At 42.3% G+C, this 22604-nt stretch overlaps 1 protein-coding gene across 3 annotated transcripts in view; it reads left to right on the forward strand.

Moving 5' to 3' along the window:
- The window catches only part of asl (argininosuccinate lyase), a 55770-nt gene that overhangs the window by 27372 nt on the left and 5794 nt on the right, over window positions 1-22604 (forward strand). For all 3 annotated transcript variants that reach the window (XM_072243641.1, XM_072243642.1, XM_072243643.1), the window contains 4 exons: window positions 1653-1767; window positions 5712-5796; window positions 12846-12905; window positions 16091-16174. In XM_072243641.1, coding sequence (XP_072099742.1) covers window positions 1653-1767; window positions 5712-5796; window positions 12846-12905; window positions 16091-16174 — 344 coding nt within the window. The remainder of the gene's footprint in view (window positions 1-1652; window positions 1768-5711; window positions 5797-12845; window positions 12906-16090; window positions 16175-22604) is intronic.

Consider the following 22604-nt stretch of genomic DNA (forward strand, 5'->3'; position numbering starts at 1 on the left):
CTAACAAGAATAGGATTGGATCGGAGGGGTTTTGCCTAAGATTGCAGATGACGGGCAAAAACTTTAAATGAGCATCATTTTGGACCAAGTAATAATCTGTCTAAAAGGGGGACTGGGTACAATAAGGACCAAGTCATATTGTGACCACTTCCATGGATTAGCTGGATCGCAATAACAAAGAAAGCATTCAGAGGCATATTCAGGGCGATGAATGGGTATTAATGATGATATTTCAAAGATTCTGCTGCAAAAATAAACATTAAGCGAAAAGACTGCTTGAAATATTAAATAGAATGTTTGTAGGGAGCATTCCAATAAACGTTGCTGATTCAAGGAGCAAGAATGATACGTAAAGGTTGTGTCTGTTGTGGACTGGCATGAGAATGTGGCTTCTGTCTGAGGAAGGGATGGTAACATAAAATCAAGCAACATTATGAGGTTATGTTTCTGAAAGATAAACAAAGGGAGAAGCAAGGTTGGTCGTGCAAAGGGAAAGCAAAGTTCCTTGGAAGCTCGTATGAGAAGGAAAGAAAGTGAGCGTATCTCAGGGGTAAGTTGGAAGAATACAGACCAAAGGTGAATCTTCAACCTAAACCATAGGGCAGCGATGGGTTAAAATTAGTAAGCTTGAACAGATGATCATCCTTAAACCAAATTATCATTGAATCAAATGAACTTCCAATTTGGATAGTGCAGGCAAAAACTCTGGAGTTACTTGATAATCAATAATCCATAGCAGGTCAAGTTGCATCCTTGTTCCTTCATCAAAACTACCCAACTTTCTGATTTTCCACCCTTTCAGTTTTCTAGCAATGATAGTACCTGACACTTGTTTAAAATTACATGTAACATTGAACAAAAATCCCCATAAATCATGCAGCTGCTGTCCGTGCCAGTGTTTATGGCTCACGCAATAGTCTTCCCTCTCTTCCATATCTTTCCCCAACCACCGGGGCCCTTTTGCCGCCTTCAGGTTCAAACCACTCTGCCACATCACCCTCAGTCTGCACTTTTCACCTCAGTCACTCTCCACAGAGTGAGTTTCACATTTTTCCTACTCCCTAAGTAAATGTTGAAAGGCACCTCCAGGTAACAAATGAGATACAGAATCATTTCCACTGGCAGTTGGTGTCAGTAGAACCATTTTCCTGGTGGTGAGAGTGGGTGCTGTGGAACCAATTCCCTTATGAGAATTGGTAACAAGGAACTGGCTTTGAAAGTATTTACAAAATCAGTTATTGTGATTTCAATTTATAATTCAAATGGTTAATAGAATCATGCTTAGGATAAATTTCAACAGTTAACCTCATTGGACCCTAATATCCTCACACTGTCACAATGAATAGTCACCTAAAACTCCCATCCTCCCGAGTCCTGACGAAGGGTCTCGGCCTGAAACGTCGACTGCGCCTCTTCCTAGAGATGCTGCCTGGCCTGCTGCGTTCACCAGCAACTTTGATGTGTGTTGCTTGAAATTCCAGCATCGGCAGAGTTCCTGTTGTTTGCCCCTCCGTTTTCTCTGTTTTCCCATAATTAGAGAGCAGAAGGTCTCAAAACTGTAGTGCTATAATTAAAATCCAGCAGAGTGTTTTAGTGTGCGAAGAGCCATTACATTCGTTCATGCCCTTAACAAATATTTGTTTTCTTTCAAGCTGAGATTCTGTTCTGGTGCTCCTTGTGCCAAATCCATCTTAGTAAGATGTCTGAGGACCTAATCATTTACAGCACAAAAGAATTTGGATTTATAACACTGTCCGATGCCTACAGGTAAGTCAATAATCAGTGACTTAACTATTCTTTCATTATGTAGCCGCAAAGTCAGTATATTATTTGTTTGGGTGAAGTGTGTTTTATCGTGAATTAACCGCGTACATTTTCTGAGTTTGGTGGGAGGCGTAGTTTGCAGCTGAGATCAGTAAACGGCGAGATTTAGTGGAGGAAACCTGCATCTCAAACCACCTCCACAAGCAGCAGTCTGAGAGCCAGAACTGAACAATTCTGACGAATCATTCAGGATGAAGAGTTTTCAGTGCCTTTTTGTTCCTAACCTTTGCGAATAAATATCCTGTTTCATTAGTATGATCCCTGTGATTGCTCTGAGGTTTACTGACTGTGTGCAGAAGTTCATGTGCCTGTGAGGTAGTTTTCTTTCCGCAGGAGATGAAATGTCACTTTAGCTCTAAGATGGTCGTAGAAGAGCAGTGGGAGTTAACTTTTTGAAAAAAAAATTATATATCAGTAGCCCACATCAGAAAAGTTGTTAGTTTGTGTTAGGATTGACAGAGGTTTGGAAGTTGTAATTGAATCTAGGCCAGTCGTTAATAACTAATCTGTGATTGATAAGAGGAAAGGGCAGGTATGGGGGGGTGAGATTACAATTCAGTCACGATTTTACTGAATGACACAATAGGCTCGGCACCAAAAGGCCTCTGTCTGTTCCAATGACTTTTGGTAAGGAAAACTTGAGTTCTCTTTCTTACACAGTCTGTTGGGATTGAACGTGACTCATTTTCACTGTGGTCCTATGGAATATGATTTGGCTGATGAAGCTAATGTTGAACTGGTGGAGCAAGAGATGCTTGGTATGGGGAGAGAGGTGATAGGAAGGGGTTAGTTTGCGAGATGGGAGTTTCTTGCACCCTCTGCAGTTACCTTCCTTATGGTGCCAGCAAATGGACTTCGCGATGCTCTTTCTCTGCTCTGGTTGATCATGTATCAGGGATCCCACAAGCTGGTGACGATGCAGACACTGAGCATGTCCTAGAACCCTTTCCAAGTAAATATTTTTCTTGAGGGAACTTAGAATAGAATGCCTGTCTCAGGGACCTAGTTTCAGACATGCAAGCAATTTAACCAACCCATCTAAGCTGGGAAAAATGTAACTGGAACCTTAGTACTGGGACATTGGTCTGTGAAGGTGGGTTTGGAGGATTCTGCTGAGGTGGTGTGGGTAGTATCTCTCCAGCACTGGTCCATATGCAGGAGAATAGACTTCATGGCCGGCAAGAGATTCTGCAGACGCTGGAAATCTTGAGCAACACGCATAAAATTGGCCGCATCTATGGGTTGAGGTTTTAGGCTGAGACCCTTCATCGGGACTGGAAGTGAAGGTGGTAGAGGCCTGAATAAGAAGGTGGATGGTGGGGGAGGAGAAGAAGTTGCCAGACAATAAGTAAGGGGGAAGCCTTCATGGCTGGGTGGTAGGCTTTGAGTTTTTCATTCGTTTTAAACCCTTAGCCTTCAAACACTCCCCCCGCCCCCTTCAATCATCCAAACACTGGTTCACAGGAGGAATTGGTGAATTTCATCTTTGATACCTGGTTGGTTTTGCTGAGAGGCATCTCCAAGAACTGGAAAATGGCTGACAGTCTCACCATGGACTTTTATCATCAGAAGAGGTGTTTGGAAAGATCCCACTCTTGTAAATGTTTAGTTAATGCATGTTCTGCCAGTCACTTCATTGAATGGGTAGATCATGGCTTGGAATTCTGTTCGGCCTTTAGACTGTCTGCTCTCCAGGTAGAAGGACATGTTCTGGTGAGGACATTGTGATTCTGCAGTGAGATATACGTAGACTGAGTGACTGGTTGAAAATCTAACAAGTGGTATTTAATGTGGGGGAGTGTCGGGCAATGCACTTGGGTAAGAGGAATTGAAAACTGGATTATTATCCACATGGAGAGCGACTGAAAATGAGTGAAGTTCACTCATGAAGGTGCTTTGAGTCCATTAATCACAAAAACTTAGCAGGTGTGACAGGTAAGAAGGCAGACAATATTTGGGCCTTTATTATGAAGGGGTTGGAGTTTAAGAATAGGGAGCTTTCATAATAGCTGTACAGGGTGGTACTGAGTCCACACCTGGAATACTGCACAGACTTTAGATCTCCTTATTTAAAAAAGGTCGTGAGAGCATTGGAAGCTGTCCAAAGGAAAGTTACCAGGCTAACTCCTGAGATGAGAGAGTGTCCTTTTAAAGGACATTGGATAGTGCCAATCTATATTCCTTGCAGCTTAGTAGTATGAGGGGTGATCTTATTTAAGCATGTATGACCCTAAAGGGTCTTGACAGAGTAGTTTTTTCAAATTTTAGATTTCCTGCATCTACAGTGTGTATTTTTTATTTTCAAAGGTTTCAAAGGTGCAGTTAATGTCAGAGAAATGTATACAATATACATCCTGAAATGCTTTTTCTTCACAACCATACACAAAAACAGAGGAGTACCCCAAAGAATAAACGACAGTTAAATGTTAGAACCCCAAAGTCCCCCCCGCTCCCCTCCCTCCCGCGCATAAGCAGCAGCGAGCATCGATCCCCCCTCCCCCCACCACCAAAAAAAAGTGTCAGCACCAGTCACTGAGCACTCAAGCGTGCAGCAAAGCATCAGCAAAGACACAGACTTGCAGTACTCCGAAGACTATTTGTTCACCCGGTAGTTCGACATACCACAGGCTCTCTCTCTCCCTAATAAGGGAGAAAGAGGTGTCCCTATTTCACAGCGAGAAGGGAGACATAACAAACAACTTGCTGGTTTACGATATTAAAAGTCCGTTGCATCTGTGCCCAAAGATCTCAGGTCTCTGGGCACACAGCCAAAGATCTTCCAGCTCCCACGACACACCGGACTGTCGGGACACCGACCTTCGATCCGCCCGTCACCAGAGCCCCAAGACCGTAGGCCTCCAAGGACGAGCCGAACTCTTGGGCCACACCCTTGGCATGTCAGATAACGGCCAGTTGTGAACCCCGAGAGCAGGTCCCATTGCTGCAAAGAACCAAAGTCAGCGTGTAACTCCAGTTCAGGGTCTTCAAAAGAACCCTGAAAGGGAAAAATAGAGATATTAGAGATGGAAATAGAGCTGTTTCCGAAGACGCATGGTAAAGATTCATGGTAAATATTGAGAGGTTCCCATTGGTGGGCAAGTTACCATACAAGGGGATAAGGCTGCAAGTAAAGAGTCATTTAAAACTGATACGTCTCGCAATTCCTTCTCTCACTGGGCTGTGAACCTCTAGAATTCTTTGCCCTATGGGGATGGTGCAGACCAGATCATGAGAGATGAATATTTGAGAAATCAAGGAATTGAGGGCTATGGGGAACTGGGACAGAAGGGTTGAAGCCGGTGTAGCTCTGCCGCCATCATATTGAATGGCAGGGCAGGGTTGAGGGGCCTGGTAATCTACTGCTGTTCTCTCATGGGCAGCTTGTTGAAGATGGGTACAATATTGCCGAGTTACTATGAACAGGCACTCCGGTTCTTCATTTGACATTTGCATTTGAAAGTCATTTATATTTCTGCTTTCTTGGTCTTTCACTGAACATGAAGCGTACTGAAATAGGTAATTTTAGTCAAGCTTCTTGAAGTGAGGGAATTGATATGTCGGCAGGCTGAGATTCCACAATTATCATGCCAAGGAGTTGCTTTGGAATGCAGGGACCTTGGCGAGCTGATTCCTCAAGCAGGAACAAGCTGCTGATTCTGCCATATTGCCATGGATTTGGCTGAGAGATGTGTGCATGCATGGTGGGGTATGGGCATGAATGTGAGAAGTCTCTGATGTGTGTGTGTGTGTGTGTGTGTGTGCCTGTATTGTGCAAGTCTCAGAGATATCTGTGTGTCTGTGTCTGTGTGAGATGGGGTGGGCGGTATGCAGCAGGGCACCTACTATTTGAGTGATGGACAACACAGTGAGTTTCCTTGTTCTTCCAGCACAGGGAGCAGCCTGATGCCCCAGAAGAAGAATGCCGACAGTTTGGAGCTGATTCGAAGCAAAGCTGGCCGTGTGTTTGGGCGGGTAAGGATATTGTGTGACAGCTCAGCTCACCCTGCATATCTGAGCCACGCCCTCCCTTAAAATCACGCGAATGAAACTAATCTGAAAAATTAACCGAGAAATTAGAAGGTTCCAAGTGGAAAAAGCAGTATCATTCAGGCCAGGCAAAAAGGAATGATTGTCACAGATCAGAGTGTCATTATAAGTTTTTGGGGCCTTAATGTGTAGTTGAATCTGCTTCCAAGTTCTTATAGTGCTGCCGACCACGAAGCTGTTACTAAAATGTGGCTTATTAACTGCAGTGGGGCTATTAAGGAGAGCTGGTAAGGAAGTCTTCTTACAAAGCATTCGCTCTATGAGTAACCATGCTGGGCACGAGTCTGAGGTACAAGGTGGGCCTTTTTTCCACTATGCAAGAATGGAGAGGTGGGCAGCCCAGTAATACATTTTAACATTCGGTAGGGCAAAACCACCTGCTTCCTTGGGCTTTGACAAGTGTTTTTTCAGTAATTCTAATGGCTTTATAATTCCAAATGAAGGGTATAATAAAAGAATCCAATTGCTTAAAATATGACAGAGGAATAAGACATGGAATTGACTGGAAAAGATGAAGAAATCGTGACAGTACAATAATCTTGATCGCGTTAATCCTCCCCACCAAAGAAATTGGAAGAGTTTTCCAAAAGTCAATATTGCGTTTAACCTGCTCAACTTTGTTTCACCAATTCACTTGCAAAAGATCATCTTTTTTTTTGTAATAGTCACACCAAGATAGGAAAAATTATCGTAAGTTACTTTAAAGGGAATGGACTGTAAATATGCTGTATTAACCACTGCAGTGACTGGCATTAGTTCACTCTTATCCCAATTAACAGAGAAGCCTGAGAAACTGTCAAAATTATTAATTAGAGTCAGAAGGGCAGGTATTGATGTTTGTGGGCTGGAGATATATAAAAGGACATTGTCAGCGTATAACGAAAGGTGATGTTTATGTCCATGCATATCAATGGGAGATATCAAAGGGTCCTACCTGATGCTAACAGCCAGTGGCTCATTGATAACTGCAAACAAAAATGGAGAAAGAGGCAGCCTTGACGAGTCCCACAATGAATTGCAAAAGGGGAGATTAATGTGTTATGCCAGAATTCCCTGGGAGTGTTCAATATCTCTCTCTATCTCTATCTCTATCTCTCATATTCCTGATTCAATACAGTTGTCTCAGCCTTCCTTATAAGCGCTTGGATACGCACTCGCTCATGTGTAAGTGAGAATTATTCACAAAGGAAAGTGAAGCTGCCTCAGTAGTTTGCAGTTTCCTGATCCTTTCTGTTTGGATGGGATGGAAATAACTTTTTCCCCCGATTCTCTCTGCTCTTTTTGCTGAAACAAAGATTCCCTGAGGCCCTCGCTTCCATCGAAACCATAGAAACTACAGCACAGAAATAGGCCTTTTGGCCCTTCTTGGCTGTGCCGAACCATTTTCTGCCTAGTACCACTGACCTGCACAAGGACCATATCCCTCCATACACCTCCCATCCATGTATCTGTCCAATTTATTCTTAAATGTTAAAAAAGAACCCGCATTTACCTCCTCATCTGGCAGCTCATTCCATACTCCCACCACTCTCTGTGTGAAGAAGCCCCCCCCTAATGTTCCCTTTAAACTTTTCCCCCCTCACCCTAAACCCATGTCCTCTGGTTTTTTTCTCCCCTTGCCTCAGTGGAAAAAGCCTGCTTGCATTCACTCTATCTATACCCATCATAATTTTATATACCTCTATCAAATCTCCCCTCATTCTTCTACGCTCCAGGGAATAAAGTCCCAACCTATTCAACCTTTCTCTGTAACTGAGTTTCTCAAGTCCCAGCAACATCCTTGTAAACCTTCTCTGCACTCCTTCAGCCTTATTTATATCCTTCCTGTAATTTGGTGACCATAACTGAACACAATACTCCAGATTCAGCCTCACCAATGCCTTATACAACCTCATCATAACATTCCAGCTCTTATACTCAATACTTTGATTAATAAAGACCAATGTACCAAAAGCTCTCTTTACGACCCTATCTACCTGTGATGCCACTTTTAGGGAATTTTGTATCTGTATTCCCAGATCCCTCTGTTCCACTGCACTCCTCAGTGCCTTACCATTAACCCTGTATGTTCTACGTTGGTTTGTCCTTCCAACGTGCAATACCTCACACTTGTCAGTATTAAACTCCATCTGCCATTTTTTAGCCCATTTTTCCAGCTGGTCCAAGTCCCTCTGCAGGCTCTGAAAACCTTCCTCACTGTCTACTACACCTCCAATCTTTGTATCATCAGCAAACTTGCTGATCCAATTTACCACATTATCATCCAGATGGTTGATACAGATGACAAATAACAATGGACCCAGCACTGATCCCTGTGGCACACCACTAGTCACAGGCCTCCACTCAGAGAAGCAATTCTCTACCACCACTCTCTGGCTTCTTCCATCGAGCCAATGTCTAATCCAATTTACCACCTCTCCATGTATACCTAGCGACTGAATTTTCCTAACTAACCTCCCATGCAGGACCTTGTCAAAGGCCTTACTGAAGTCCATGTAGACAATATCCACTGCCTTCCCTTCATCCACTTTCCTGGTAACCTCCTCGAAAAACTCCAACAGATTGGTCAAACATGACCTACCGCGCACAAAGCCATGTTGACTCTCCCTAATAAGTCCCAGTCTATCCAAATGCTTGTAGATTCTGTCTCTTAGTACTCCCTCCAATAACTTACCTCCTACCGACGTTAAACTTACCAGCCTATAATTTCCCGGATTACTTTTCGATCCTTTTTTAAACAACGGAACAACATGAGCCGCTCTCCAATCCTCCGGCACCTCACCTGTAGACAGCGACATTTTAAATATTTCTGCCAGGGCCCCTGCAATTTCAACACTAGTCTCCTTCAAGGTCCGAGGGAACACCCTGTCAGGTCCCGGGGATCTATCCACTTTAATTTTCCTCAAGACAGCAAGAACCTCCTCCTTTTCGATCTGTACAGTTTCCATAATCTCACTACTTGTTTCCCTTAATTCCATAGACTTCATGCCAGTTTCCTTAGTAAACACAGATGCAAAAAACCTATTTAAGATCTCCCCCATTTCCTTTGGTTCTGCACATAACCGACCACTCTGATCTTCAAGAGGACCAATTTTATCCCTTACAATCCTTTTGCTCTTAATATACCTGTAAAAGCTCTTTGGATTATCCTTCACTTTGACTGCCAAGGCAACCTCATGTCTTCTTTTAGCCCTCCTGATTTCTTTCTTAAGTATTTTCTTGCACTTCTTATACTCCTCAAACACCTTATTTACTCCCTGCTTCCTATACATGTCATACAACTCCCTCTTCTTCTTTATCAGAGTTGCAATATTCCTTGAGAACCAAGGTTCCTTATTCCTATTCACCTTGCCTTTAATCCTGACAGGAACATACAAATTCTGCACTCTCAAAATTTCTGCTTTGAAGGCTTCCCACCTACCGATCACATCCATGCCAGAGAACAACCTGTCCCAGTCCACGCTTTTTAGATCCTTTCTCATTTCTTCAAATCTGGCCTTCTTCCAGTTAAGAACCTCAACCCTAGGACCAGATCTATCCTTGTCCATGATCAAGTTCCAGTGTTTCCCCAAGTATCTTATTTTGTTTATTGCAAGATTCTTCAGAATCAGAACTTATATGATGAAATTGATCACTTTGTGGCCAACTTTGTGGATTATACAAAGATGGGTGAAGGGCAGGTAGTCCGCAGAAGGATTTAGACAGATTGGGGGAATGGATGAAGAAGTGGCAGATAGAATATGGTGTAGGCAAGTGTATGATCATGCACTTCGGTAGAAGGAATAGGAGTTCAGTCTATTTTCTAAATGGGGAAAAAATTCAAAACTCAGAAGTGCAAAGGGACTTGGGAGTCCTTGTGCAGGATTCCCTAAAGGTTGATTTACAGGTTGAGTCGGTGGTAAGGAAGACAAATGCAATGTTAGAATTCATTTCCAGAAGACCGGAATTTAAGAGCAAGGATGTAATACATTGGTCAGACCACATTTGGAGTATTGTGAGTAGTTTTAGGCCCCTTATCTAAGAAAACATTTGGGGGCATTGGATTGAGCCCAGAGGAGATTCACAAGAATTATTCCAGAAATGCAAGGGTTAACGTATGAGGAGCATTTGATGGCTCTGGGCCTGTACTGGAGTTTAGAAGAACGAGGTGGGTATCTCATTGACACACATCAAATATTAAAAGGCCCAGAGAGAATGGATGTGGAGAGGATGTTTCCTATAGTGGGTGAGCCTAAGACCGAGTGCACAGCCTCAGAATAGAAGGGTGCCCATTTAGAACACAGCCGAGCAAGAATTTCTTTAGCTGGAGGATGGCAGGTCTGTGGAATTAATTACCACAGACAGATGTGGAGGTCAAGTCATTGAGTACATTTAAAGGAGAGGTTGATAGCTTCTTGATCAGTCAGGATGTCAAAGGTTATGGGGAGAAGGCAAGAGAATGGGGTTGAGAGGGATAATAAATCAGCCATGATGGAGTGGCAGAGCAGACTCGATGGGCTAAATAGCCTAATTCTGCTCTTATGTCATGGTTTTATATGACATGAGATTTATTGTTTAGTGGCAGCAGTACAGTGTAATGACATAAAGATCACTGAAGATTACAAAATAAATTATAGTGTAAAACAAATTGGAATAGCAAGATATTATTAATGGGTTCATGGACCTTTCAGAAATCTGATGGTGGAGAAGAAGCTGTTCCTAGCTCATTGTGAATACATATTACCATAGGGTACCTGGTACCCTATGTACCATGTGTGGTCTTCAGGCTCCTGTATCTCCTCCCTGATGACAGCAATGAGAAGAGGGCATGCCCTGGTTGATAGTATCCTTGGTGATGGACGCTGCCTTCTTGAAGCACTAAAGATGTCTTGATAGTAGGAAGGGATGTTCTTGATAGTGAGAAGAGTTTCAAAGTGTCAAAGGTACATTTATTGTCAAAGTATGCATGCAGTATACAACACCAAGGAACCCGTTCAAAGGAAACATCAAACATCCAACATGCAAAAAAAAAAAAGAACAAATCATGCAAACAGCAAAAATAAAAGAATATAAAACGTCAAACCTCTAAGTCATTGAAACAGTACAGGAATGTTCATTCTAGGAGCTGTGCCCGAGATGGAGCTGGTCGAGACTACAACTTCCAGCGGCCTCTTCCAATCGTGTGCTTTGGAGATTCCATACCAGGTGGTGATGCAGCCAGTTAGAATCAGGAGCTGGAGACAAGATGATGGCTCGTAACATGGTCAACTGTGGAGGGGAAGGAAGAGGGTGTAAAGGCTGACGGGAAGGAAGGGAGGAAACAAGGAATTCAGGGACAGACAGGACTGCAGGTGAACGGGTCAAGGGGAGGATATATGTGAGGGCGGAAAGTGATGTAGTGGACAAGGGCTCCCATTTCCATGCCCGTGTGTGTGTGTATGCGTGAGAGAAAGAGAAGTAAAATCGCTGTTGCACAATTTTCTGTTCTTTTGTAAAAGTATTATCTTATTCTACATACTTTGGTTTTTAGTTACACAAATTTTTTTTTGTTACACAGGTTAATATAAATTTCCATCATTAAGAATTAGTAAGGAATATAATTCAGACAGCGGTAGTAGAATCATTTCAAGCGTGCATAAGGGTTTGTCAAATCTTAAAACACATTTGACTTCATACATTAAAACAAAATAGGAGAAGGAGGGAGAGATAATAATATCTGAGGAAGAATGGACAATAATATGCAGGTATCAATGGAAGTGTACCAGTTCACAGAAATGGAGGGAGTTCGGGTGGAAAAACTTGATAAGATATTTTATTACACCCTCTCAGAAATCCTATTATAATAGTAACTCCCCTGCTTGCTGGAGAAATTGTGGAAATCAAAATGCAAACCATTATCATATTTTCTGGGATTGCCCCGTTATCAAAGACTATTAGAGTGGGATACACAATGCCCTACAAGACATCTTTAAATGTGAAATACCCTTAGAAAGTAAGACCATATATTTTGGGTATATACCTCAAGAATGGTTGAAAAGAGATAAATATTTAATGAATGGTCTGCTGGTGGCTGGTAAATAAAGACCCTTACCAGGAAATGGTTATTACAGGAGAGCCCAACTTTAAATGTATGGATGGAAGTTACAATGGACATTTACAAATGGAGAAGATAACAGCATCTGTTAATCACAAGTGGGAACAATTTGATTCATACTGGAAAAAATGGTTTAACTACATAACACCTCATAGGCCTGATTTTATTCTCACAAGTCAATGAATATGTTGTAAAAAAAAATCACTCCCTACTTGTACATAGTTTTCTTCTTTCGATTTTTCTTTCTTTCCTCTCCTTTCTATAAGTGTATACCTCAGATAAATATTATGTGGAGATTTGTGACAAATATGATTATATGATATATATGAAATACATCTTATGGAAATGTTTGTTTGATGTTGAAATTCAATAAAAAATAAATTACAAAGAGAAAAGGAATTAGTAAGGAATTTTTTAAGTTAATAGATAGTGGGGCTGTCACCTTTAAAGGTTTTGTGTTAAAAGGGCTGAAAGATGATCCCATTGCAATGCTATAGGATGGATGCAGTGATGATGTTTCCCCGGTTGTTGTATCTAGAATCACAGGCTTGTAATAAGGGCTAAGATAAAACAAAACCTTTTACCCAGAGGGTAATTAATCTGTAGAATTCTGTAACCAAGAAGGAGTTCAGTCTCTTTGTCTATTGAAGATAGTAACTGATGGATTGTTTGGATATTAAGGGAATGAATGAGTATAGGTTTGGTACTGTAAAGTGGTGTTGAACTAAAAGCTTACCGATGAGCCTACTGAATAGCAGAACAATCATGAGAGGACAACTGGCCTATTCTTGCTCCTATTTCTTTGTTTTTTATGTTCTAAAGTGCCAAAAGATACATGACATTGTACGAATTGTTTTCTAATAAGTCTTTAATTAAAATATTTTCTTCTTCCCTTTTACAGTGCTCTGGATTTTTAATGACATTGAAGGGACTGCCAAGCACATACAATAAGGATTTGCAGGTAGATGGTGCTGGTTTGCCGACGTGTGTCTTGCTGTCCTTCAGCGGTGAAGTTTTGAAAGTTCAAGTTTTTTTTTGGTTTTCTGTTTTGTTTGGAAAAAAAAAGGAAGCAGCCTGGAAATTCAGCAGTCCTAGGTCCTGGCCGAGCAGTGGGGCAGGTTGGGTCAGTGTCGGATTGGACCCATGTCGTATGTGGGTCGGGTTCCTGAAGGAGTGGGTCAAATAATGGAATGAAACTGAGTGGGGTCCTAGCTTGGAGTGAAAGATGAACAGTACTTGTCACATGTGGGCCAAAACGTTGAAACACAGAGGGAAATGTATTGTTTACGTCAATAACCAACAGAGTCCAAGGATGTGCTGGGGGCAGACTGCAAGTGTCACCATGCCACAGTTGACTAACTAATCTGTATGTCCTTGGAACGTGGGAGGAAAGCAGAGCACCCGGAGGTCACGAGGAAAATGTACAGAAACTCCTTACATTGAACCCAGGTCACCGCCACATCACACTACCGTGCTGCCAACCTGTGATTAAAAACCTGATTATTCCACTAATGACCAGCAGTGGACTCTTCCCAGGATAGAATTTATTTATTTATTGAGGTGCAGTGTGCAGTGGGTCCTTCCGGCCCTTCGATCTCCCGATTTAATCCCGACCTAACCGTGGGACGATTTACAATGACCAATGAACCTACCAACTGGTACGTCTTTGGACTGTGGGAGGAAACTGGAACACGCGGAGGAAACTTAATGCGGTCACGGTGAGAACTTACAAACACTTTGCAGGCAGCGGTGGGAATTAAACCCGGGTCACCTGTACTGTAAATGCTGTGCGAACCACTACTCTACCGTACCACCCTCAGGTCCGTTAGTCTCCAGGCAATTCTCCAGACTAATTAGTTAGAACTGGAAGCTCGAGTTTGAACTTCCCGAGTGGTGCAATATGACTGAAGTGATCACAACTACATTTCTTTACATGCTGCTGAAGAGACTGTGCTGTGTGGCTGAATTGCCCACCAGGAGACTTACAAAATAATTTCAATAACTTTTAATAATATCTTAACCATTTTACTAACCTAAAGACATGAGACTCACACTATGACTGTTGGCAGTAAAGTGTCCACTAATACCCCAAACCTAGCGTGTCAAGATTAACCTGTACTTTGTCTAGTTCCTGCTTATGGGAGTGTGCTGTGTGCAACGTCGCTGCTGCTTTTACTGACACAACCAGTCAAAAGCCATCTATTGGAAGGCAAAAAGCGTGAATATTCAGAGATGTGGTCAGTGACCCGATAAATCGATTTATCATAAGGTTCATAAATACTTCACTGCCCTGATTTCAGGCGAGCTCTTTTGGACATGCCACAATTGTGTTTTAACTGAATTCTAGTGAAAAGGAAAAAAAACCATGCACATATGAGGATTATAAAGGCAGCCCTATAAATTAGCCATGCTAATTAATTGAGTTGAGCCCAGTAGTAAGATTTGATAATGGACATATCACTGTGTTTACTTAGAGGGAAGATGGTCACCATGAGGGGCACGACATACGTCACGCTGCTCCTGGATGTTTATTTGTGTACGGGGATTTACAATCATCATATTTGCAGACTATAATAAGAAGTTTGACTCCAGTACGGTGACTGACATATTAGCCTCTGCTTGACTTCACTGACCTTCCAAACTGTGGGCTATTTAATATTCCAAACATGAGAAAATCTGCAGATGCTACACACTAGATGCTGGAGGAACTCAGCAGGCCAGACAGCACCTATGGAAAAGAGTAAACAGTCGACGTTTCTGGCCGAGACCCTTCATCAGAACTGGAAAGGAGGAGGAGAAGTCAGATTAAGAAGGGAGGAGGAAGAAGTACAAGGTAGCAGGTGATAGGCAAAACCAGGAGAGAGGGAGTCGTGAAGTACAGAGCTGGGAAGTTGATAGGTGAAAGAGAGAAAGGGCTGGAGAAGGAAGAATCTGATAGAGGACAGAAGACCGTGGAAGAAAGGGAAGGGGGAGGAGCACCAGAGGGAGGTGATGGGCAGGTAAGGAGATGTGAGAGGTGAACAGGAATGGGGAGTTTTGAAGGGGGGGGGGGCATTACCAGAAGTTCAAGAAGTTGATGTTCATGCCATCGGGCTGGAGGTTATCCAGATGGAATATAAATTGTTGCTCCTCCAGACTGAGTGTGGCCTCACCTTTGTGTTGGATTTGATTTATTCTATAGCTATGTGGGAGAAAGGCAATTTAAACTAAATTATTATTGTTCACAGTACTCTGACCTTGATGCTGCAGAGGTAACCAACATTATTGCCAGTTGTTCAAGTATTTTTGGAATGGAAAGGGGTGATCATCCGATTTTGCTCATCCAACCCATCTGCAGTAAAATACAACAAGTGATTGTTTTGAAATGCTGATAGCCCAGCGTTTGACTCACTTATTAGTCCATGTATAAGCTATGTTCCTGACTGTGGGCTAGTTGTGAGGCTGAAGCCACCACTGGGTCATAGAACACCAGGGGTCAGGAACTTGGGTCAACCTGCAGCCAGAGCCAGGGTCAGGGGTGCTTGTTATTTCTTGCTCCTTTTAAGCTCACCGGGTTTACTGTGAAATTTATTAAACTATCATGTAACGTGTGGAAAAAAAAGTGTAGTAGAAGTGTTTGGATATTAATAGGTGAAACATCTGATACTCCTACATTTTAAATTGTGTTTCTTTTCCCCCCGTGAATGCTGCTTATCTGATGCTTTGTCATTGTGCTGCAGGTAGGTACTTCACTGCACCTGTGCGTACAGGTACTTGTGCAGGTGACAATGAACTCGACCTTGACTTTCGATTTGAAGTCTGTTACTGTGGCACCTTCAAAGTCCCAGGGGTGCAAGTGGAGTTTCCCCATGCACAGCTCAGGGCAGAATGGGAGTTGATGCATTGTCTACAGTTCACATCTCTACTCTGTCGAGAATGTGGCTGAGGAGAGTAGCCAGTGCAAACACAGTCCATTCAGCCCATCTGTGCCGGAACTATGCAGAACCCTATTCCTGCCTCCTCCCTGGAGCTGCTTTCCAGTATATCCGTCAAAAAATGATAATTTTGGGAGGGAATCTTATGAAGTTGTGGAAATGGGGGGGAAACGGAAGAAAAGACAGAATTGTTTGCTGGCGTTGACGATGACAATTTGTTGCATTTACACAGGAAGATAAAGAAGGATTGTTTGAAAGCATTGACACCTTAACTGCAGTTCTGCAGGTGGCAATGGGCGTAATCTCTACACTAAAGGTAATACTTTGCTCCTCTAATCATCGGAATAAAAATAAAGTTGTGTGGCAGTATGGTCTAAATTTAGTTTCGAACTGTGACATTGTTTGGTGGCAGTAAACTTTCAACTGCCAACTGCCTGTGAGGATAGAATCAAACCAGGAGATCATCAGACCAAGATCAGTGGGAATTCTGTTACATAGAACAGTACAGCACAGTACAGGCCCTTCGGCCCACAGTGTTGTGCCGACCCTTAAACCCTGCCTCCCATATAACCCCCCACCTTAAATTCCTCCATATACCTGTCTAGTAGTCTCTTAAATTTCACTAGTGTATCTACCTCCACCACTGACTCAGGCAGTGCATTCCACGCACCAACCACTCTCTGAGTAAAAAAACCTTCCTCTAATATCCCCCTTGAACTCCCCCCCCCCCCCCTCACCTTAGAGCCATGTCCTCTTGTATTGAGCAGTGGTGCCCTGGGGAAGCGGCGCTGGCTGTCCATTCTATCTATTTCTCTCAATATCTTGTATAACTCTTATCATGTCTCCTCTCATCCTCCTTCTCTCCAGAGAGTAAAGCCCTAGCTCCCTTAACCTCTGATCATAATGCATACTCTCTAAACCAGGCAGCATCCTAGTAAATCTCCTCTGTACCCTTTCCAATGCTTCCACATCCTTCCTATAGTGAGGCGACCAGAACTGGACACAGTACTCCAAGTGTGGCCTAACCAGAGTTCTATAGAGCTGCATCATTACCTCGCGACTCTTAAACTCTATCCCTCGACTTATGAAAGCTAACACCCCATAAGCTTTCTTAACTACCCTATCTACCTGATTTATCAGTTACTGTATTAGCATTTCCATAACAACACAACAAAACTTCATTGAGTTTTAATCCATGGTCTTGGCCACCCGTAACAATATTTGATGATGAGTTTGCAAAAATTTGTTTCGTTCCTAAGAAAATATTTAATCCTTTAAAAAAAATGTAAATTGCCACATTAATCATGTTATTGAACATTTAGTAGCTAGTCAGTTAAAGTTGCTCTTTAGATCGGTTGTTTGTGACATTGAAAGATGAAAAGGAACAATCTGTAAAATATTTTAGATTATTGCTTTTTAAAACAAAACATCTTTTGTGATTAATCTTCTGCCACTTATCTAAATGTGGAGGTGTTTATATTAAATTCTAAATTCTGGTTTACTATATAGTTTTTTTATATATAGTATTTCTGTTTTTTGCACGATTTTTAATCTATTCAATATAATGAAGCTGTGATTGATTTACTTATTTATTATTATTATTTCATTTTGTTTGTTTTTCTTCTATATTATGTATTGCATTGAACTGCTGCTGCTAAATTAACGAATTTCATGTCACATGCCCGTGATAATAAACCTGATTCTGATTTTGGTTAAATATTTGTGGGACTTCGGAAAAATGATAAACTGCATATTTGAGATTATGTTAGTTAACTGTAGTATATCTTACACATGTTATGCATGAACAGAGAGAGCTGATAATAAGACTGTAAGACCATACAGGAGAGAAATTAGGCCATTCAGCCCATCAAGTCTATTCTGCCACTCTATCATGCTTCAACTCCATTCTACAGCCTTCTACTCATAATCCTTTAGTTCCACACAAAGCTCCTCAGAGACTGAGACAGTCACGCACAAGGTAACATATGGAACAGCATGTGTGCTCCACAAGTGGCAGGAAATAGCCATCTTCAACAAGAGCGCTATTCGAGTGTCAGTGACAATACTCTGCCCACCACTTTTAATGTAATTATGGGCCAGAGAGAGCTGCATATTGTCTATCAAAGAAAGGCTGAGGGGTCTTATATCCCCCACAATCGAAGAGCAGATGACATACCTCCTGACTCGTGCAGGAGTATAAAACTCAGCCACTTGCCTAGCATCCATGGAGAGACAACAATATATTTCTGGTCAACAACCTTCAGTCAGAACTGAGAAAAGTTCAGCATATGTAACATTGGCTGCAGATGATATCATGTGACCGACTAGTCTCTATAAAGCCACAATAAGAATACTTCATGATACTTAAGCTTTTATTTAATGAAGTACATTGGTTAATTTGAAATACCGACTGTTTCCCTGTTTCTAAGTGAAAGAAAAGGATACTGAGATGTGGTGTTGGAAACACTGGCTGATACAATTATAAAATTTATTTTGTTTTGAATCAGAATACCAAAGATTCGACAAGAACTCATGATACTTAAGCTTTTATTTAATGAAGTACAGTTGGTTAGTTTGAAATACTGACTGTTTCCCAGTTTCTAAGTGAAAGAAAGGACTACTGAGATGTGGTTCAAAGGTTAAATTTAATGTCAGAGAAATGAATACAATATACATCCTGAAATTCTTTTTCTTCGCAAACATCCACGAAGACAAAGAAGTGCCCCAAGGAATGAATGACAGTTAAACGTGAAAACCCTAAAGTCTCCCCCAGCTCCCCCCTCCCGCGCGTTAGAAACACTGGCTGATACAACTATAAAATTTATTTTGTTTCGAATTGGGATACTGGAGATACACCAGGAGCCTTTCTACCTCAGTTAACATATGACTGTACGTTGAGGGACAGCAGACAGATGCAGTGCAGTTGTGAAAGGGAAGGATGGGACAAGTAGACACCCAGGCTGTTAGGTTTTCAGGCAAACAACTTGCCTTAAGAACAAACACGGTGGAAGAACAAGTTTACCCTGCATATTGAGCTGCAATGGCAGCTAGACCAGAGCACCTTGAAAGTAAGGGTGTTGTTGCACCTTACTGGTCACAAGGGGAGAAGATTGTCCCATCCCCATAAATCTTCAAATGGGATGCTGGAGAATGTCGTTGGGTATACCTAAAGCGGAGGTTGACAAGTTCTTGATCAGTAAGCGCATCAAAGGTTACGGGGAGAATGGGGTTAAGACCGATAATAAATCAGCCGTGGTGGAATGGCAGAGCAGATTCATTGAGCTGAATGGCCTATTTCTGTTCCTGTGTCTTAATGGTTTAATGTATGAGGTGCACATTGCAACCCACCTAGAGATGAAACAACTGATTTCCTGATCCTTTACATACAGCCAGGAGTAGGGGAAGCTTTGAATACATTTTTAATGGATTGTTAGCAGTTTGGTAGAACTGATAGGTTTGTTCATCAGAAATCAGATTATTGACCGCATCTGAGAGTACGGATTCAAAGGACAGATACTTTATAAAACTCTGATTAGGTCACATCTCAGACATCCCACCTCTCCGGGAAGTTCCGGGAGCCTCCCGCATATGAATAGTGGCTCCTTGATGTCCGCAAATTATATACAATATCACGGAAATCAATTTTTTTGAGAGTGAGCGAGCGAGAGAAAGCAAGCGAGAGCGTGAGAGAGAAAGCAAGCGAGAGTGCGAGCGAGGAAGCAAGCGCGAGCGAGCGAGAGAGAGCGCGAGAGAGAAAGCAAGCGAGAGCGCGAGCGAGAGTGCACCATTGCAGAGTGTTCCAAAAAAAAAATAAAAGGTACGTCACCCCAGACTACACTAAAGTGTACCCCTGCCTAATAGGGGTTAAAAATAATGACAGTGTTGCTCGCTGCACTGTTTGCAACAGTGACTTTTCTATTGACCATGGTGGGTTAAGACTGTAAAAGACATGTTGAGGTGAGGTTAACAGGTGTCATTCGTTCATTAGCATAGCTAACGTTATTTAAACTAGCTGGCTAGCTGCTAAGGAGCTACTCTATTGCAGACATCCCACCTCCCCCGGAAGTTCTGGGAGTCTCCCACGAATTGATGGCGCTGCCTCCCTAAAATCAGTTTTTGAAGGGTGGGATGTCTGACATCTGGTCACCCAACTATAAGAAGGAAGTTGAGGCTTTGGAGAAGGTGCAGAAGAGGTTTACCAGGATGCTGCCTGGTTTGGAGGCGTGTGCTATCATGAGAGGCTGGGCAAGCTTGGGTTGTTTTCTCTGGAGCGGTGGAGGCTGAGGGGAGATCTGATCGAGGTTTATAAGATTATGAGAGGCACAGACAGAGTAGACAGGGAATATCTGAATCCCAGGGTGGAAATGTCTAATACCAGAGAGCATGCATTGAAGGTGAGAGGAGGTAAGTTCAAAGGAGATGTGAGGGGTAAGATTTCTACTCAGAGTGGTGGATGCCTGGAATGCGCTGCCTGTATGGTGGTAGAGGCAAATGTATTAGAGGCTTTTAAGAGATGTTTGGATAGGCACATGAATGCGAGGAAGCTGGAGGGATATGGATATTGTGTAGGTAGGATGGATTAGTATTTGGGTGTTTTTGATTTGCTTTTTAGATGGTTCAGCACAACACTGTAGGCCAAATAGCCTGTTCCTGTGCTGCACTCTTCTATGTTCTATGTACTATGTGAAAAAGAGTTAACTTCAGGAAGGAGTCCACTGACATGCTAAGCAGAAGAACTATACAGAACCAGGATAGAAATGTTGGATCCCCAAATGAAGGGAGCCTGTACGATAACATGCAGAATACAGAGAAGTGCCATGGATAGCAACGTGAGTCTCTGATTAAGAAATGCACAGTACATGGGAAAGAGTGTATGGAGTGCGGGCTGGGTAATCAGTTCTACCAAACAGTGCATAGAAAACAGGACATTGAAAGTCCACAGCGTGGACAAGATGGAGTTATGCAGGGACAGAGCAAGCTGGATTTAGAGCACCAATCAAGTACAATGAACCTAGACCCAAACTGGATATCCGAGCAATCAGACTCACTAGATGCATCAATGCCAAATTTTGGTGCAAGGGCAACCAGTGACATTTCGGCTGATTCCGGGGCAACATATAATATTCTCCCAAAGCAAATCATCAGTCTTGAGGGGGTGCCATTCGAAATATGAGATCTTGAGTTGAATGATGGGACTGCATGGAAAGCTGCTCAGAGACTCTCCCTGAAGTTGGTGAACTCAGAGAATCATGGAAGAGGATGTGGATTTTCTCATAGTAGACCAGAAGGATTTCACCGCTATATTTTGGAAGTAACACGGAACAGCAAATGGGCGTGATATAGGCACACCGTGACAGGGTTGTAAAGACTATTCCAATACAAGCAAGCATTTCAGCTGCATAATTCTCAAATGAACACGCAGCTGTATGTCAAACATGGAAGATGGAAAGCAAATATCAGCTGGTCCAAGATGCAAGGACGTAATCAGTTGGGCAGTCACCAAGATGTGTTCTTGTAGGTGGCTCAACACACACCACAACACAGATCACGATGGAGGACGGAATCCTTTATTAGAGGAACAAATACCATCTTGGGAAGATCACTGGTGGAAACAAGCGTAGAGATACTTGACGCTTCACCTACCCAACAAAGTGAGAACATCAGCATGTCACAAGTAGCTGGAATCTGGAAGGACAGTCCATTGAGCCAAGTATCTGGAAGTCTTTGAGCCACAGACTAGTCAGTTAATTTAGAAGTTTGATTTTTTTTAGTTATTATTATGGAAGAGAAAATAATTTAGTTTGTGAAACGTGTGATAATAATTGGCACCATTTTTAAAAATGCAACAAAGGGTTAATTTTACTGTCTCTGAGGGGGAAAAAAGCAGCACTTCATCTAAGTAATGAAAGATTACAGAACTTTGAGGAAAAAAGGGGATCTGAGTGTTCTAGTACGCGCTTCACAAAAGTCTAGAAGGTAGATTCAACATGAAATTGGAAAAGCTAACCAAATGTCCGTTTTCGTTTGCCAGGTGGATAAACTTCAATTATACAGGGCATGTTGTTCCACATTTGGGGAACAATATGCAGTGTTGGACACCTTTTTTCTTAAGGAAAGATGTTACTATGTTAGAAGTATTTCAGAAGGAGTTTACTGTACTATTAACTGGAATGGGCAGAGAGTCTTATAAGGACAAGTTGGATATTCTTGGTTTATATCCCCCAGAGTTTAGAATAGTGAGACGGGCATTCACTGAAATACATAAGACCCTGATGGATCTTAGAAGGGCGGATTAAAGAGCTTGTTTCCTCCTGTGGGAGAATCTGGAATTAGAGGCCATTGTTTAAAAATAAGTGGGAACTGATTTAACACTGAGCTCAAGTGATTTTTTTTTGTCTCAAGGAGTCATGGGTTATTGGAACACTTCCTCAAAGGGCGAGGGTAGCAAGCTGTGTGAATATTTTTAAGATCGAGGTTGGTAAAGTCTTGACAAGGAGAGTGAACGATCTCCACAGACAGACTGGAATGTGGAGGTGAACTTGCAGTTAGTTCAGCCAGAATCGTGCTGAATGGCTTACTCCTGCACCTAACTCGAATGCGATGCACGATTTCCTTCTAATGATATTTTAAATGAATCACGAATGTTAGGGAACTTGGACAATGGTGGCAGGGTTGGCACAGAATTACAAGAAGCATTTTTGTCTGAGTATTTTGTGCCTGTATTAGGAAAACCCATTTGCTTAGCT

The sequence above is a fragment of the Mobula birostris genome, chromosome 25 (genome assembly GCF_030028105.1).
Source record: "Mobula birostris isolate sMobBir1 chromosome 25, sMobBir1.hap1, whole genome shotgun sequence".
In the NCBI taxonomy this organism is placed as follows: domain Eukaryota; kingdom Metazoa; phylum Chordata; class Chondrichthyes; order Myliobatiformes; family Myliobatidae; genus Mobula; species Mobula birostris.